Raw genomic sequence first — 12450 nt, forward strand, 5'->3', positions numbered from 1 at the left:
TCCCGCAAATCAGAATCACCACCCTTAACGCCAAGATATCGAAAAGGAGATCGGGGGGATAAGAATTCAGCAGTCCGTAAACTCCGGGTAGGTAAAGATTGGTGTGTAGGGTTGAATGGATGACGGCCTTTGTAATAGATGGAACAAATGCATAAAAATTTATTTCACTGCCGGAGCTGGTTCTGCGTCGACCATCTTCTTCTCTGGGACTATTACGTCGGAGAAATCATCTTGCCCAACAGCATTTATCGTGAAAGCATCTATAGTCCCATAATAATTAGAGAAAGTCAAGATGGTACGGTGGGAGGACGGAGGGGTTGAGCTTACAAACACCAATACAGAAGGCAAAAAGCGCGATTCCAGTAGCAGCGTTTTTAAACAAATACGGTCGACGGGCTCGAAGAAGAGCAGCCCCCGCTCTGTAATCTTTATCGTAGTATGAGGATTTGAAACTATGGAATGGGCAAGGTGTCAGCTATATTGGGAGTTCATGATGGACGAATGACTGCGGTTAAGCTTTGAAAGGTTGAGGTGGGAGGGAAACGCACATCGCCATGACAGCTACGATTGTATTTTTCCAAGGCGGGAGATTGGAATATTGACTTTTATTGTGGATATATGCTCATTCAAATATTGAAAATGCAAATAATGTGCTCCTAGAATCGATTCACTGACATCAAGAGAAAAGCTTGCATCACGTGATAATATAAGCGCCTGAATTCATCTTTGCGCTTAACTTGAGATGAGAAAAGTTTGGTAAAAGATATTGCCATTGGTACCTTGATAAAATAATCGATAAATGTTGATTTATTTTTCTTCTATTAATCCGGATTGTTTTCATTCTCCCTACCGAGGGCTCTTCCCCAAAGTCTCATTAAGTCCAACATATGGTACTTGGTGCGTAGGCGCTTACTGCGGCTAAATTAACAGCTCACACCAATCCTAAACAGGCTAGAGTGTCTGTCGTCTCTGAGCTTCACTTCGCTACTTTTGATCGGAGCCAGCCCAGAGAAGCATCAGATATTGCTCCTTCACACCCATCAGTTTAACAAATAAGACTGCCTAGCTAGCTATTCATTTCCTTTTCTCCATGTAGCATTCATCCATATTTTTTCTTTTTAATTGCCATCCTTTACTCGATGTGAACAGAGAGCCTCCCTGGTCCGCTCCTTCGGCTTGTCCTTCGAATTCCGTCCTTACAGCAAGTCTAATCCGCATCTTCTATCACCCAAGGATCCTACATCTACATCTATAAATATCCCCCCCCCCACCTCCCCCAGATACATCTGGCTAAAGTAATAGTATTAGTCCTCTACGACCAGAATTAGTATTCGACGAGGCCCTCTATCTTACTCCCTGTGATCTGTGCCCTCTGGCAGGCTCCAGAGCTATCATGGCCCTGCCACTCGACAACCTCGTGGAGCAGATGACCCAGCTGGACACTGCGAGGAATGTCGTTCTTGGCGATGCTGCTTTGTATCCGCAAATCGTTCAGGGTATACTTCCAATAATAGGTGCAAAGGCACGGCTGGAACTACGAAGATGGGGTGCCGAATTCCTAGCAGAAACGTTTGCGAGTCCCGCGCTGGCCCAACGACCGAAAGAGAAGTTGAGTACACAGGTGATACAGACCTTGTGGGATCTGTTGAAGAATCCGGATGAGGATGCCAGTGTTGTAAGAGGCATTATTCAAACTGCTGCGAGTATTTACCCGTTGATATTTAGAACTATGTATGTCAAACTCCGGGCTCCCCAACCCCTTTAATCCCTTCACACGCCGGAATTGAGGACATACAGATAATTGCGGGATAACCTAGATGGCCGACATTAGCCATCGAAGCAGTAATCTTGTGTTGATATTGAGTAGAACGGGTTCTGATGTGATCGGTGTTCTCACTAGCGTCGATAACCCCACGGAGGATGCGTTATGGGAGAAAATGACAGCAATCAAGCAAAATATTCTAAAACGATGGGATACTGCTCCCAATAACATCAAGGTTTGCTGTATCAAATTCGTCCAGAAGGTGGTGCAAGTCCAAACAGCAGGTGTCATATCAGATCCAAGGGTATGTATTCACGGATTGATACCGTTGATGTTTGGGAAATACTAAACATATCTACAGCTCCCTGAGAAAAATGAAATCTCTCTATCGCTTGTGCCGAGAAATCACCCTCTCGTACCGCTACCTAATCTCGAAGCTGAGGCATCCGGATTGTTAGATAGACTTCTTAACGTTTTCTATGAAAATTCTAGGTGTGTATATGTATTCGTATCCCTCTGCGTTGGCAGTAAGGCAAAGTATATACATATTATTAACGAACATAGTGATCCTATCTTGGTGAATGCGACTCTAAATTGCCTTCCGGTCCTGATACGCACCCGCCAGTCAATTTCAAATAAGATTGTAAATGCGATTCTTAACTTCAACCCTCTTAAACAAGCAAATGCACCAATGAGTCCCACCATTCGAGTAAATATCAAGTCCGTGGAACGGACCACGAGGGCATTGCTCCTCAATATAATGAAAAGGTGTGTAGTTACTGCTGTGTTAGTTGGCTCCAACGTCTCTGATCGTTGCTTCAGGAACACCAACCATCCTTTGGCTGGGCGTATACAGCAGTATTTAGATCGTTTAGCGCAATCCCGAAATGATATCTTCGACGAAACATCGAAGAAAAGGCCGCTACCAACTGAGCCAACCGATCTTGTCGATAGTGCAAAGCGTGCAAGACTTGGAGTCGATACGCCGCCTCAGCTAAAGATTCCGCCTCTCCCCCCCGGCCCTAATAGTTTCTCACAGCTTTTCACATTGACAGACGATGCAGGATTGACGTCGTTTGACGTCAAGCAGCTAGCAGCAGACCTAATTGTCAATATCACTATTCCTGTGTTGAGTCGCGTGGATCCTGAGGCGTTGGATCAAGCTGTTGGGGTACGTTACGCCCCCTTACGCTGTCTTGTTTCTTAACCTAAAAGTAAGAATATATTCTTATCTTCACGATACTTAGGCTGTTCGATCTCGATACCTCACATTATCCAAGAAGCAAATTTTCGACCATCAAGCTTCTCAGGCTGCCGCTCAGCCAGCTGCCGAAGAAGATGATGATGATTATGAACCAGAATACCAACCAATGGATATACCTACCGATTCACAGGCATTAGAGGGACCTGACGCGTCTAAAATTGACGAGAATGCACCGGAACTCGTTGCTCTAGGTCCATTTGTACTCCCTCAGCCTCCACCATTATCAGGAGAAGAGGCCACTGAAATTGGCAAGGGCGCAATTGAAAGAGTTTTCGGAATGATTTCCACCTTGGAGCAACCGTCAAAATCATTCAAGGGTTCTCAGAAGCCAGGCTTCGGGAGATTGGCTGCAAGCACATTCGATCGGGACTCTTGGTTAATCTTGCTTACTCGATTGGCAACTCGTGCGTCGGCTGGTTTAGATGTGGACGAAGCAGACAATATTGTTAAAACCGAAAGCGGCCGACAGTCGCACTCGAAGCAGCGCATGAGCATGGCTGATGGCATCAGGGAGATGCTTTACCGATACGTTCTTGAAGATTTCCGGGTTCGAATCAACGTTGCTATTTCTTGGATGAATGAGGAGTGGTATAATGACCGAATACAATTAAAGCACTGTTCATCAGAGAATAATGGTGATATTGATGACACGATAGTCCCGAGGCACTATGAAAAATGGGTCATGAGGCTACTGGAAGGAATACTACCTTATTTAGACGCGAGAGACAAGGTGCTCATTAGATTTTTAAGTGAGATACCCGAACTGAGTCTCGAGCTCGTGAAGAAAACAAAGAGTTTGGCAAATGACCCTGAACGCGTTACTCTATGTGTTCAGGCACTTTAGTAAGCAAATCCTCGCCACATATGAATTATTCAATGCTAATGCAGTGATAGCTACCTCGTCCTCGTACGGCCTCCTGCAAGGGATCTTTGCTTAGATGCTCTCCAAGACCTGTACGGAAAAAGTAAGCACAGTTCCTTGTCAATCCGACTTTCCTTTGTTTTCGTGGGTTTTTAGTCCCATTAAATCGGCATAATGTATCTAATTCCTATTTCCAATCGGATAGTCGAAGAAGCCCGCCCTCTGATTGCAAAACTTCTCCTCAAGTGGCGACCACATGTCATTCCAAAACCAGAGGAGCCTGTATCAAAACCTAAATCCACATCTACAAACTCCACATCCACTGCTCCTCCAGGTGCTGAGCAAAGTGGAAACGTTCCCCTGAATCCATCTAACGGGATAAAATCAGAGCCAGATGCAGGGGGCATTGTCAATATTCAAAACCATGGCATTAAAGCTTTTCCTGAATCGATTTCTAATTCAGCATCGAACGACGCCCATATCCATCAACAACAGTATGTGAAAGGCACCGGCGATTCGGTCACACCGTCAATGACAAGCACTCCCGTCCCTTCTCAAAATGCTTCTGTCGCTGAATGATATGATTGCTCTCCTTTGCGATGGCTTGTTTGTTCCTCTTCTTGTTTAACCACTTGTACTTCCCCCTTTCTTTTTTCGGATATCTTGTTTGAGCAGAGTGGTTGGTTTGTGTATTACTAGTAATAGACCCATGCAGAGGCTTATACAGAGATGGGACCATAGAGCTTTGAATCACTTGCAAGAAAATAACACAATAACCTTATCTGTCGAGCACCTTTGTCAACTCAAACAAGGAGTTATATGAAGGTTGTCCAACTTAGTTGGGGGAGGCTTGTGATGTTAATGGAACCTTTTCTAAAATTTGTTTCACATCGTTTTTCACTCTCCATGGTGCCGATTGTTGTGGTAAGAGAGTTTGAGACATACGGGTTGAAACCATCATTCAAGACTTTTATCTGGAGTGCACAAGAAAACACTACAACTTTCGAATAAAAGCAGGTTGTCGAATTGACTGAAAAAAGTACAGAACAAGTTGGTTCATTGAGTGAGTATATATCGAAGGAACTCGTTAGATTATAAAACACAAAGACTTTAGAGAAACTAGGAAATTATGTAGAGATGTGAACGTTGCTCATGCGGACTTCTTTTCCTGTGCGGATGCTCCCTTCTTCTTCTTCTGAACCCATTCCAGCGTATATTGCGTGCAAAAGATATACGGATCACGTCCAAGCCTCTGCCGCACCTCATAACAGCGCATAAGCACCTTCTCGGCCTCATCGTACTTCTGCTGAATTGCCAGAATGACGCCCAAGTGATCATTCCAATCCAAAAAGTCAGGATCTGGGACTCCCTGGTCATTCACTCTGATATTTATCATCTGAGTCAGCACTTCCTCAGCCCTCTGCCAATTGCCCTGACACTTATAGGCGAGTACGATGTTCATCATACTGCCTAGGGTACTCAGATGTGACGAGTCCAACTCCTGAAATTTCATTCCGACAGTGTCATTGAGGATTGATTCGGATTCCCGATATTTGCCCTGGCCACCCAAAGCCACCCCGAGATTGTTCATGTGGTAGATGGTTATGGGGTGCATGAAGCCCAGCTGCTTCTGCGCATTGCGATATAACGGGGTGATGATGGCTTCGGCTTCCACATAGCGTGAGCACATGTTCATTTCCACCCCCGGATCTCTTATCGTGGTATCCGTCATGTCTTTAGACATTACGTCGCATGTCCAAGGATACCAGTTGATCTGCTGGATGAAATGGTTGTTGATGAATTCCGTGCGAGCCGGTTCTGTCGAGGGAGGAGTTGGGACGCTATCAAATGTAATGAATGTGGATTGAATTGGATGCACCAAGACTATGTCGAATAGGGACACGTCGTATTTTTCGTGCGTGGTGCAAGTTTGCGGGTTTACGATACGCCTGCCACTGTTTGTTTGGGGTGCCGGTGGTGATGGTCTCTCATGAGGTTGTGGTATTGGCCCTGAGGATATCGGTTTCATATCCTGCATATGACACGGAGCGAGCACGTAGGGTTCTGCAACCAGTGAGCTACGATGTTAAGTAATTGCACGAATTGGGATTCCAGAAGAGTGGCAAATAGCACGACAAACGACCCTGCCTGGCTTATAACCATGCCTGGACAAGATAAATGGATAATAACCAGGTATGGCAATATAAATAGACGTAGAACAGAAGATTTCCTGTAGGCTACTCACCAGCGATCGCGCTCATTTTCTTCATAGATAACCCTTTTTTTCAAAAATTTTCTTAAAAACCATAAGATCGTTGTCAATGAGCAAAATGAATGGCTTTGGACGGAACTCAGCAATTATCATTAAAAAGCAGCGTGCCGTCTTCTTCTCTCTTGAAATCTGGATGGATGGTTGTATTGTGATATTATTTTAGGATTCATTTCAGTTTCTGCCGTGTATTCTCACTCGATGTATTTATTTCATCTGCCTCAGAGTTTAAGTTGCATGGAGGCCCTTTATCATCCACCTTGTGGTGGTCTCCGCAACATCCCTGGTCGAGGCCTTATATAGACTTCTCGTATTCCATCTTTAGTTTGTCCCTTGGAATGCTCAAGGGGTGCTGTGCCACTATGTCCACAATCCACGCTATGGGACACAGTCAGCGAATGTTTTGATTGGTCTAGGCTCCTAGGTTGTGCAGATGCTCGTATCGCCGGAAGTAAATGTCCCGTCAGGAGCTGTTGAAAGGAATTCTGGAATGCTCGGCGAGTAGACAGCTGGTGTGGTGGGGAAATAGGCCGCTGCAGGGTCATGGTGTCATAGTCATCACCATCTTGACAATAAACTATCAAATCTCGCCCTTTCTAAGATATTTTCTCTCTCTAGAACTAATTCGACGAACAAGAATGGAGCTGTGGTGAAAAAGTGATAAAAGGACCAATAAACAAGATGGGTGGGTTATGGAAAACTCCATGAAAAAAAACAAGAAAAAGAAAAGAAAAAGAAAAGAATCGTACATGTGCAATGCAGTAAATGGAAGCATTGATCAAGCTTGAAATGGTCAGGGGAAAATACAAGATAGAAGAGAACCCTTTCCAGTCCTGTGTGCCTGTTGTTCAAAGTTAATCTATGATTTCAATCTGGGCCTCATGCTTTTCCTTTAAACCCGGTTGAGATCGTGCCGAAATAAAAGCGAAAATCAGAAAGAAACCCCCTTTTATCTTAGGACTTTTTAAACTTAGAATAATCGAAAAAGCGAGAATAAGAAAATAAAAAATAAAATAAAAATTTAAAAAAAATACATTCTACAAAACGGAAAAAGTTAACTATAAACGACAAAACAGAAGAACAAATTCGACATAAAGAGAAAGAAGGAGGGAGGAACATAACGGTCAAGAATATCTATTCGGTTCTCAGAACCCTTGGCCCCCTATTCTTAAGTGCCTTCTTCTTTTTGCGCCCCTTGTCGAAGGCGACGGCACGGTTATGATCTCGTCCAACGTTATCAAGATCCTTAACCTTATAGATTCTGATAATCCAATTCTTGCTGGTGAATGCTTCCTCGAGTGTAGTTAGTTGGGGACCTTGCGCTGGGAGGCGCACGCCGCGGGTGCGATCGACTGCTTGACCACCTGGGAAAAGAGTGCTGAAGTTGTAGTAGGACATTTTGTACCTAAATATTACGGTTAGTGAGTGGATGTTTAAGCCGAGTATATGCAGCAGTCAATTATCGAGGCAAGGAAGAGGAGAAACACTTACATAAGACTGTTTTGCATGGTTGGCGTGGCTTCACCGTCTACACGGTATTCACCCTGGTCAGTGAAGAAGTCACGTTCCTTGACTTCATCAGGCCAGATTCCTTCAGCTATCCGGACCATCCACAGGAACTTATTGAGATCGTCTCCAGAGTATCCCAGTAATCCGCCAAAGACGACCAAGACATAGTCAACATCATGTTGTCGAAGGATGGGATAAGCGACTTCCTCACGCGAGCTCATTGCTTTGCCGACGGTTGCAATGTGGGTATTATTCCAGGTGTTGTTGTCAACGAGTGTTGGGCGATCAGCCATGCCACCAATTTGATAACCGTAATCCCACCACGCCATAACCTTGGCATTTTCTGGGGTGTTTTCGCGTAGCCAGTAGTAGGCTTCGCGGTAGTCATCAATGATGTGTAGGCTTCCGTCTGGCATTTTGCTTGCTAGGACAACTGACGGAGAGGAGTATGCATTTGACGTTACCCAGGTGCATTGTCCCACAAATAAGAGCAGATAGACAACAATGGAGCCGGATAAAACTAATTTCGAAAGCTTTGAGTAGATCCTGACATCCTCTTTCTGTACAGATCGGAGACCAGCTTGAGATGATTTGTTGTCCTTTGGTTTTGAGGGAGAGATGAGAAGATAGGTATCGAGAATGTAGGACAAAATTATTGCAGATGCAACGCAGACAATGGGAGTCAGAGTAAGCATCAATCGCACCATTACTCCGGCGAAATAGCTGGCGAGGACAGAATAGATAATAACAAAGACGTGCTCGTCTTTTAGTTGGACGAAGCACATGTAAACACCAGCTGGGAAGAGCCAAATTAGCATGCTAAGGTCGAAGAAGAACGCGGGCCAAGCTGTTGGCTGATGCTCGGAAACGGACGCAATGATTGGAATGTGAATTTTAGCATAACCAGTATCCCAAAGCGAGTAGAACCGGCCACTCCAGGGAGCAATAACTCCCGAAACGGTGAGAACAACAAGACCCACGAAAGCGACGCTAAAGATAAGCAATACCAAACCCGTTAGAAGAGTTTGGAAATGTTTCCCTGGTACCTGGGAACGAATGAACTCGACAAAAGCAACGACTTGGATAAGACCAAAGATTCCTGGACGAGGTTAGTTCCCAGTGAAGGATGTTTCAACAAGGTGACGGGAACACACCTAATGCTGACATATGATCACTACTTCGAATAGGAAGGAACCCAACAAATGGAATTTGCATGCTGGCTAATGTTCCCAACGCATACCAGGTGGTATAGCTGATATAAATGCGGGAGCTGTAGCGGCCCATGCATATAAGAACAAAAATGTGCAGGGGAATCAAATTGGTGATGAACACATATCCACCCCAGGCTGAAACCATGTAACCATAAAACAACGCGGTCAGCACACCCCACAAAATCGATCCGTTCTTCACGGCCTTGATCCAGAGGAAGAAGGTGAAAACGAGAAGGAAGATAGCAATAGCTTCGTTATCGTAGCTCCCAGCGACGGACCTGGAGATATAGCCTGGGACAATTCCCATGAAAGCAGCGGCGAGGAGCCCAGCGGATGGTGACGGGGACATTTCACAAGTTAGGAGATACATCGCCACGGCAGTCAAGGCAGAGAATGCAGGGGCAAGAAGCACACAGATGTTTCGGATGTCGACTGGTATGGAAAGCAACCGGAGGATATGGTAGATGACGCCGCTGGTTACCATCAGGCCTGGGTATAAAGTGCCACCAGTGACACGACCCAGAGGGTGCCATGTTCCTAATTACAAGAACATACACAGTTTTAGATTTCTATCATTTCTAACGTATTGATAGCTCTCAGATATAAGGTCCTGGTTGGAGAAGTGCCTTACGATCGTCGAACCAATCCCAAAAGCTGTAGAAGCCATGCTCTACAAGATATTTAGTTGCTCTGAAATTGAACCACGGGTCAACTACAGATCAGGCGTTTTGTCAGCATATGGGGTAGTTTTAATAAAGTTGATTGGAGATCGCAATCGGGGAGAGAGAGTCTAGATGTAGGAGTAGGGAGCTGGGGCGGAGATTAGCGTCAGCGAGAGACCGTACATACACTCGTGTATTATAGACTCGAATCCTGCATTTCACATTCATTAGTATCATTGGTTATTTAATTCCAAGGCCTATATGACAATAACAAGTGGAAAGACTGCTATCTTACTTATTACGCTGAAGAGTCGACTGGCGATGGCGGCGGCGGCTATTAGCACAAGAATGATAACCCGGAGCAGACCTCGAGTAGTTTTTGAGGTGGAACCTTCCAGGAAGCGTTCAATAGTAGGGGTGGCCATACCGGCCTAGATAGCAAGGAGACACAATATTATGGAGAACGGGTACAATGTGTCGTCTTCACTCACTGTAGCAGTAGCAGCAGCAGTTGTTGTTGTTGTTGTCGACGTCGTCGTCGCCGTCGAGTCCTCAGAGTCGATTGGAAGCTCCGCAAGGTGGTCTCTCGGGGCTTGGCATCATGCTTCCGGCTGAGGCTCTGCGGGAACCTTAAGCAGACAGGTGGTCCGCCATTTTTATATAAACCCGTTCCATTAACTTATACGAATCCCATCATCATCTTATGTTTCTGATAGTTCCTCTACACTCGCTACATTCTGCTCCCTTTTTTTTTTTTTTTTTTTTTTTGTGTGGGTGTGTGTGTGTGTGTTTCAACGTTCGATTTCCTGCTGTGGATTTAGAGTGCTTAATTTGCAAGCGTTTCTATTCTCTTTCTCAACTTCTGCCTCTCAAGCTCCATCGCCGACCTTCAGGATGTTCTCCATGGCAGATATGGACTTGATGCTCCTAACAGCTCCCTCAGCAGCTGTCCTTTTGGATAAGCTTATGGAGCTTGAAGGTGAAGTCAGTCTAGCGTGTAGCATTACTCATACAGCTAGCGACGCGGAGCCTCTCCGCATTTACTACTCCTCATACATTTTCGCTCTTCTCCTGGAGGATCAAATGTTCGCTATTCACCCAAAACAAGTCCGCCTTTCTCCCTCGCTCTTGACTAACTGCTCATCTGTAGCTATGAAACACGTATGCTGCTGAGGAGGCTACCTGAGTCTCTTGTCAAAGTGGATCCTATACTGCAGAGCGTCATATCACTTGTGCGAGCAGTTTGGAATAAGAACTACGATAAAATATACTCCCTTCTACGACAGACCCCATGGCCAGAGCCCATGAATAAATCTTTAGTTCAGCAGTATCACCGTACGTATATGGAAGATATCAGCTATTCCACTTTTCCAAATTAACAATTCCACGCAGGCTACTTCCACAATAAAACGTTCGATGAGATTAGTTTTGCCTTCGGATCGATCCGGCCATCAACTGCTGCACACTATCTCGGCCTCGACTCCTTAGGAGACGATACAATGAGTGATTCCCCTGATGGCGCATGCCCCAAACTGGTTGACAGGCTTACAGGGAAAGGTTGGGAATGGAACGCGGAATCAAAGTTATTCATTCCGAAGGTGATAACTGAAATACCGAAAGAGACTGTTTCAAACGATACTATGATAAGCCGATTGGTGGCACAACAGAGGAGCCATGGCGACTAAAATTGGACCCTGTTGGCCGTAAGGCTCATACAACTGCAACGAGAAACGAAATATGAATCTACGACTCACTGTTACGCCGGGTTGATTTATCTGCAACCCCACATCGCAAAATGTATGTTGAGACACAATTTAATGAAACCAATTGCCAAACGGACATGATGCCGAGATGCTTTTTGCCAGGAAGTTAAATGGAACAGATGAAGTTGAGAAATGTAGATTCTCGAAACCAGCCAGAATCTTAAAGATTGCCCTCTAGGATATATGTACACGATGAAAAATGGAACCAATGGTGACTTCTTTTATAACTGTTTCTGTACGCAAGGAAAATGGAACTTTGTTGCACGATAGATAAATAGTACAAAATGGATATTCTCCAACACTGCACTCGGATATGCATAGCGTCCTCATTTGGGTGCAAGGGACCGACCTTTCGAGAGCAGTTTGAGTTTTTTTTTTTTTTTTTTTTTTTTTTTTTTTTTTTTTTGCGCCATCGAGCCCTGCTGAATCAGTAATTCCACCAATCTCTTTGAATGGCCCACACCGATCCATCCTCACAGCCGCTTAAATCGTTTATTTCGCCATTTCGGCAGCTTTCATGTTTATAAAAGCTTCGAGATCGAATCTCTTATCTTCCGGATCCGTTATGACTGAAATAAGGAATTGTAACAATCCATCAGCATTCTTCCACGGAATTATGAGCACTACAGAAGTAAAACGATCATTCCCGACATCCATAACATTCCGTATCGATCGCGTTAAACATACCTCCTTGGCTCGTAGATTTAATTCCTGGAGGTGCGTTCTTCTTCGCGTACTCTGCCTTAGCTTGCTCGATCAATGACTGCTTGCGGCTATATTCTCGATCTATCTGGGCCTGCTTGGCTTGCGATTTAACGGTTGACTGGTGGTAGAAACCGTAGAGAACGCCGGCAAAAAGGGCGGAGTAGCGTAGTACCTGAAGAAAAATAAAACAGAAAACATTTCGTTATCAGTACTCAGGTGGATCTTGACCTTATCGTACGATCCATCGGATAGAGGGATGAGGAAGTTTTCGGGGAAACTGGGCGCTCACGTTGACACCTTGCGAAGTCGCCATGACGGTGTGATATGAAGCCCAACAATAAAGGGGTGTTTAATTAGGACAGGAATGAGAAAGGTAAGTACTGTGACCGCTAGAGCGTCAACCTCTGAAGTGTGCAGGAGAGTTGCGGGCGGTCAATGGCTTC

At 45.0% G+C, this 12450-nt stretch overlaps 7 protein-coding genes across 7 annotated transcripts; 2 read left to right on the top strand and 5 right to left on the bottom strand.

The window, feature by feature from the left end:
* Positions 1-159: 159 nt before the first annotated feature.
* PADG_02463 (uncharacterized protein) lies at positions 160-556 on the bottom strand (the record flags this gene model as incomplete). The annotated part of the gene is made up of 3 exons (XM_010760165.1): positions 160-260; positions 328-452; positions 549-556. The coding sequence occupies 3 exons, from the start codon at positions 554-556 to the stop codon at positions 160-162; spliced, it is 234 nt and encodes a 77-aa protein (XP_010758467.1).
* An 837-nt stretch (positions 557-1393) lies between these two features.
* Positions 1394-4467, top strand: PADG_02464 (RNA-processing protein PTA1; the record flags this gene model as incomplete). The annotated part of the gene is made up of 8 exons (XM_010759697.1): positions 1394-1731; positions 1901-2066; positions 2124-2254; positions 2327-2530; positions 2585-2933; positions 3010-3869; positions 3921-3991; positions 4094-4467. 8 exons carry the CDS (start codon positions 1394-1396, stop codon positions 4465-4467), a joined length of 2493 nt encoding a protein of 830 aa, XP_010757999.1.
* A 571-nt stretch (positions 4468-5038) lies between these two features.
* PADG_02465 (uncharacterized protein) lies at positions 5039-5926 on the bottom strand (the record flags this gene model as incomplete). Its single annotated transcript, XM_010759698.1, has 1 exon — positions 5039-5926. One exon carries the CDS (start codon positions 5924-5926, stop codon positions 5039-5041), a length of 888 nt encoding a protein of 295 aa, XP_010758000.1.
* A 482-nt stretch (positions 5927-6408) lies between these two features.
* On the bottom strand, positions 6409-6702 carry PADG_11433 (uncharacterized protein; the record flags this gene model as incomplete). Its single annotated transcript, XM_010760603.1, has 1 exon — positions 6409-6702. The coding sequence occupies one exon, from the start codon at positions 6700-6702 to the stop codon at positions 6409-6411; it is 294 nt and encodes a 97-aa protein (XP_010758905.1).
* A 589-nt stretch (positions 6703-7291) lies between these two features.
* Positions 7292-9964, bottom strand: PADG_02466 (dolichyl-diphosphooligosaccharide--protein glycosyltransferase subunit STT3; the record flags this gene model as incomplete). Its single annotated transcript, XM_010760166.1, has 6 exons — positions 7292-7562; positions 7649-8765; positions 8821-9414; positions 9509-9589; positions 9727-9750; positions 9835-9964. 6 exons carry the CDS (start codon positions 9962-9964, stop codon positions 7292-7294), a joined length of 2217 nt encoding a protein of 738 aa, XP_010758468.1.
* Positions 9965-10433: 469 nt separating this feature from the next.
* On the top strand, positions 10434-11224 carry PADG_02467 (uncharacterized protein; the record flags this gene model as incomplete). The annotated part of the gene is made up of 3 exons (XM_010759699.1): positions 10434-10624; positions 10690-10874; positions 10932-11224. The coding sequence occupies 3 exons, from the start codon at positions 10434-10436 to the stop codon at positions 11222-11224; spliced, it is 669 nt and encodes a 222-aa protein (XP_010758001.1).
* Positions 11225-11794: 570 nt separating this feature from the next.
* Positions 11795-12320, bottom strand: PADG_02468 (uncharacterized protein; the record flags this gene model as incomplete). The annotated part of the gene is made up of 3 exons (XM_010760167.1): positions 11795-11871; positions 11990-12179; positions 12246-12320. The coding sequence occupies 3 exons, from the start codon at positions 12318-12320 to the stop codon at positions 11795-11797; spliced, it is 342 nt and encodes a 113-aa protein (XP_010758469.1).
* Between the last annotated feature and the right edge of the window lie 130 nt (positions 12321-12450).

The sequence above is a fragment of the Paracoccidioides brasiliensis genome (assembly GCF_000150735.1).
Source record: "Paracoccidioides brasiliensis Pb18 unplaced genomic scaffold supercont2.3, whole genome shotgun sequence".
In the NCBI taxonomy this organism is placed as follows: domain Eukaryota; kingdom Fungi; phylum Ascomycota; class Eurotiomycetes; order Onygenales; family Ajellomycetaceae; genus Paracoccidioides; species Paracoccidioides brasiliensis.